Source organism: Brachyhypopomus gauderio, chromosome 20 (genome assembly GCF_052324685.1).
Source record: "Brachyhypopomus gauderio isolate BG-103 chromosome 20, BGAUD_0.2, whole genome shotgun sequence".
NCBI lineage: Eukaryota > Metazoa > Chordata > Actinopteri > Gymnotiformes > Hypopomidae > Brachyhypopomus > Brachyhypopomus gauderio.
The window spans coordinates 805,001-807,469 of NC_135230.1; the positions used below are offsets into that span (position 1 = coordinate 805,001).

At 46.2% G+C, this 2,469-nt stretch overlaps 1 protein-coding gene across 3 annotated transcripts in view; it reads left to right on the forward strand.

Annotated features, from left to right (window-relative positions):
* LOC143484035 (acyl-CoA dehydrogenase family member 11) overlaps window positions 1–2,221 on the forward strand; it is a 32,445-nt gene extending 30,224 nt beyond the window's left edge. Inside the window, exons 14-15 of one of the 3 annotated variants that reach the window (XM_076982476.1) lie at window positions 80–146; window positions 756–1,072. In XM_076982476.1, coding sequence (XP_076838591.1) covers window positions 80–146; window positions 756–882 — 194 coding nt within the window. In that variant the 3' untranslated portion in view covers window positions 883–1,072. The other 2 variants (XM_076982474.1, XM_076982475.1) reach the window with 2 other exon arrangements.
* The last annotated feature ends 248 nt before the right edge of the window (window positions 2,222–2,469 follow it).

Sequence of the window (2,469 nt, forward strand, 5' to 3'; positions counted from 1 at the left end):
TGTATTACAGGTGTGTGTGTTGTGCTGTGTGTTACAGGTGTGTGTGTTACAGGTGTGTGTGTTATGCTGTGTGTTACAGGTGTTCTACTGGTTGATCATGCATCCTGGAAGGGAGCCTCACACACAGACATATATGCTGCAGAGAGGTAGTGTGTGTGTGTGTGTGTGTGTGTTCATGTGTCCTGTGTTTGTGTGTGTGTGTGGTCATGTGTGTGTGTGTTCGTGTGTGTGCTTGTGTGTTCATGTGTGTTTGTGTGTTCATGTGTCTTGTGTTTGTGTGTGTGTGTGTTCGTGTGTGTTCAGGTGTCCTGTGTTTGTTTGTGTGTGTGTGTTTGTGTGTGGTCATGTGTTCATGTGTCCTGTGTTTGTGTGTGTGTTCGTGTGTGTTCAGGTGTCCTGTGTTTGAGTGTCTTGTGTTCTTGTGTTTGTGGGTGTGTTCATGTGTGTGTTCATGTGTCCTGTGTGTTCATGTTTCTTATGAGAGATTTTGAGTGTCCCATACACACCAGTAGTGTGCAGGTTCATACCCTACTGGGTTCAAATTGCCTCTGTTGGGCCCATTTAGCAAAACACTTTATCCTCTCAGCTTGTAGTGAAAATGATGTAATATATCAAATGAAGGCACCTGGCCTACAGTATGAGACCAGACTGTTTATAATGAAGGTGTTGACACTCTGTGTGTGTTCAGACACCTGGCCTACAGTATGAGACCAGACTGTTTATAATGAAGGTGTTGACACTCTGTGTGTGTTCAGGTGGTGTGAGCAGGACCTCTGTGTGTGTTCAGGTGGTGTGAGCAGGACCTCTGTGTGTGTGTGTGTGTGTGTGTGTTCAGGTGGTGTGAGCAGGACCTCTGTGTGTGTGTGTGTTCAGGTGGTGTGAGCAGGACCTCTCTCTGTGTGTGTTCAGGTGGTGTGAGCAGGACCTCTGTGTGTGTGTGTGTTCAGGTGGTGTGAGCAGGACCTCTCTCTGTGTGTGTTCAGGTGGTGTGAGCAGGACCTCTCTCTGTGTGTGTTCAGGTGGTGTGAGCAGGACCTCTCTCTGTGTGTGTTCAGGTGGTGTGAGCAGGACCTCTCTCTGTGTGTGTTCAGGTGGTGTGAGCAGGATCTCTGTCCTGTGCTCAGTGGTGAGGCAAGAGGGGCTTACAGCTCAGAAAATCAAGCAAAGGACACCGATCTGCTTTATGAGGGTTTTGAGGACAAGGCCTGAACCCCCCCCCCCCCCCCCCCCCCCCACACACACACACACACACACACACACAAACACATCCACGCACGCACACACACACGCACAAACACATCCACGCACGCACACACACGCACACGCACACACACACACACACACACACACATCTACACACACACACACACACACACACATCTACACACACACACACAAACACATCCACGCACGCACACACACACGCACAAACACATCCACGCACGCACAAACACATCCACACACACACAAACACATCCACGCACGCACACACACGCACACACACACACACACACACACACACACACACACACACACACACACACATCTACACACACATACACACACACACACATCTACACACACATACACACACACATCTACACACACACACACACACATCTACACACACATACACACACACACACATCTACACACACACACACACACACACACACACACACACACACACACACACACACACACACACATCTACACACACATACACACGACTTCTTCAAAGCTCTGGCTGAAGTACTACTCACACATATACATACACAATACCCCACCAGACTCATTTCCTCACTGAAGCTCTTGCTTGATAATGGTGTGTGTTTGTGTGTGTGTGTGTGTGAGTGTGTGTTTGTGTGTGTGTGTGTGGGCAGGGGGGTTGTTGTCATTCCTCCTGATGGGTAAAGCTCGGTGTCAGTGGAAGGTCTTGACAAAACTGTCATCTAACTACAGATTGTTGTGTGTGTGTGTGTGTCTATATATATTTTGTGTGTGTACTATTCTTAAGCATTAATGTTTTTATTGTTATATCTATTACAAGTAGTTTTCAGTTTTTACCTTTATATACAGATTAATTGTAGATTAAAGGTATAAAAGATGAGAGTTTGGAGTGGGGAATTAGCTCTGCGACAGACGCCTTGTGTATATGTAACTGAGATCTCTGGGTTAATCCATGTTATGTTAAAATAAATCATTGTACTTTATTATCTTACCCAACTGCTTCTGACTTTTATTGTGCTCACCATTTAAGGGTTTCAGAATTTCAACCACAGAAGGTTTGTGATTGGTTACTTTCCACTGCTTTATTACCATAAGAAGGTTTGTGATTGGTTATTTTCCACTGCTGCACAGCAAGCAGAAACACATTAGAGGAAGCTACAGAATGAGTGTGTGTTCAGGTGTGAGAAGGAGCCTGCTGTGGGCTTTCACAGGATCACTCACCTAAGTAGGTCTTCATTA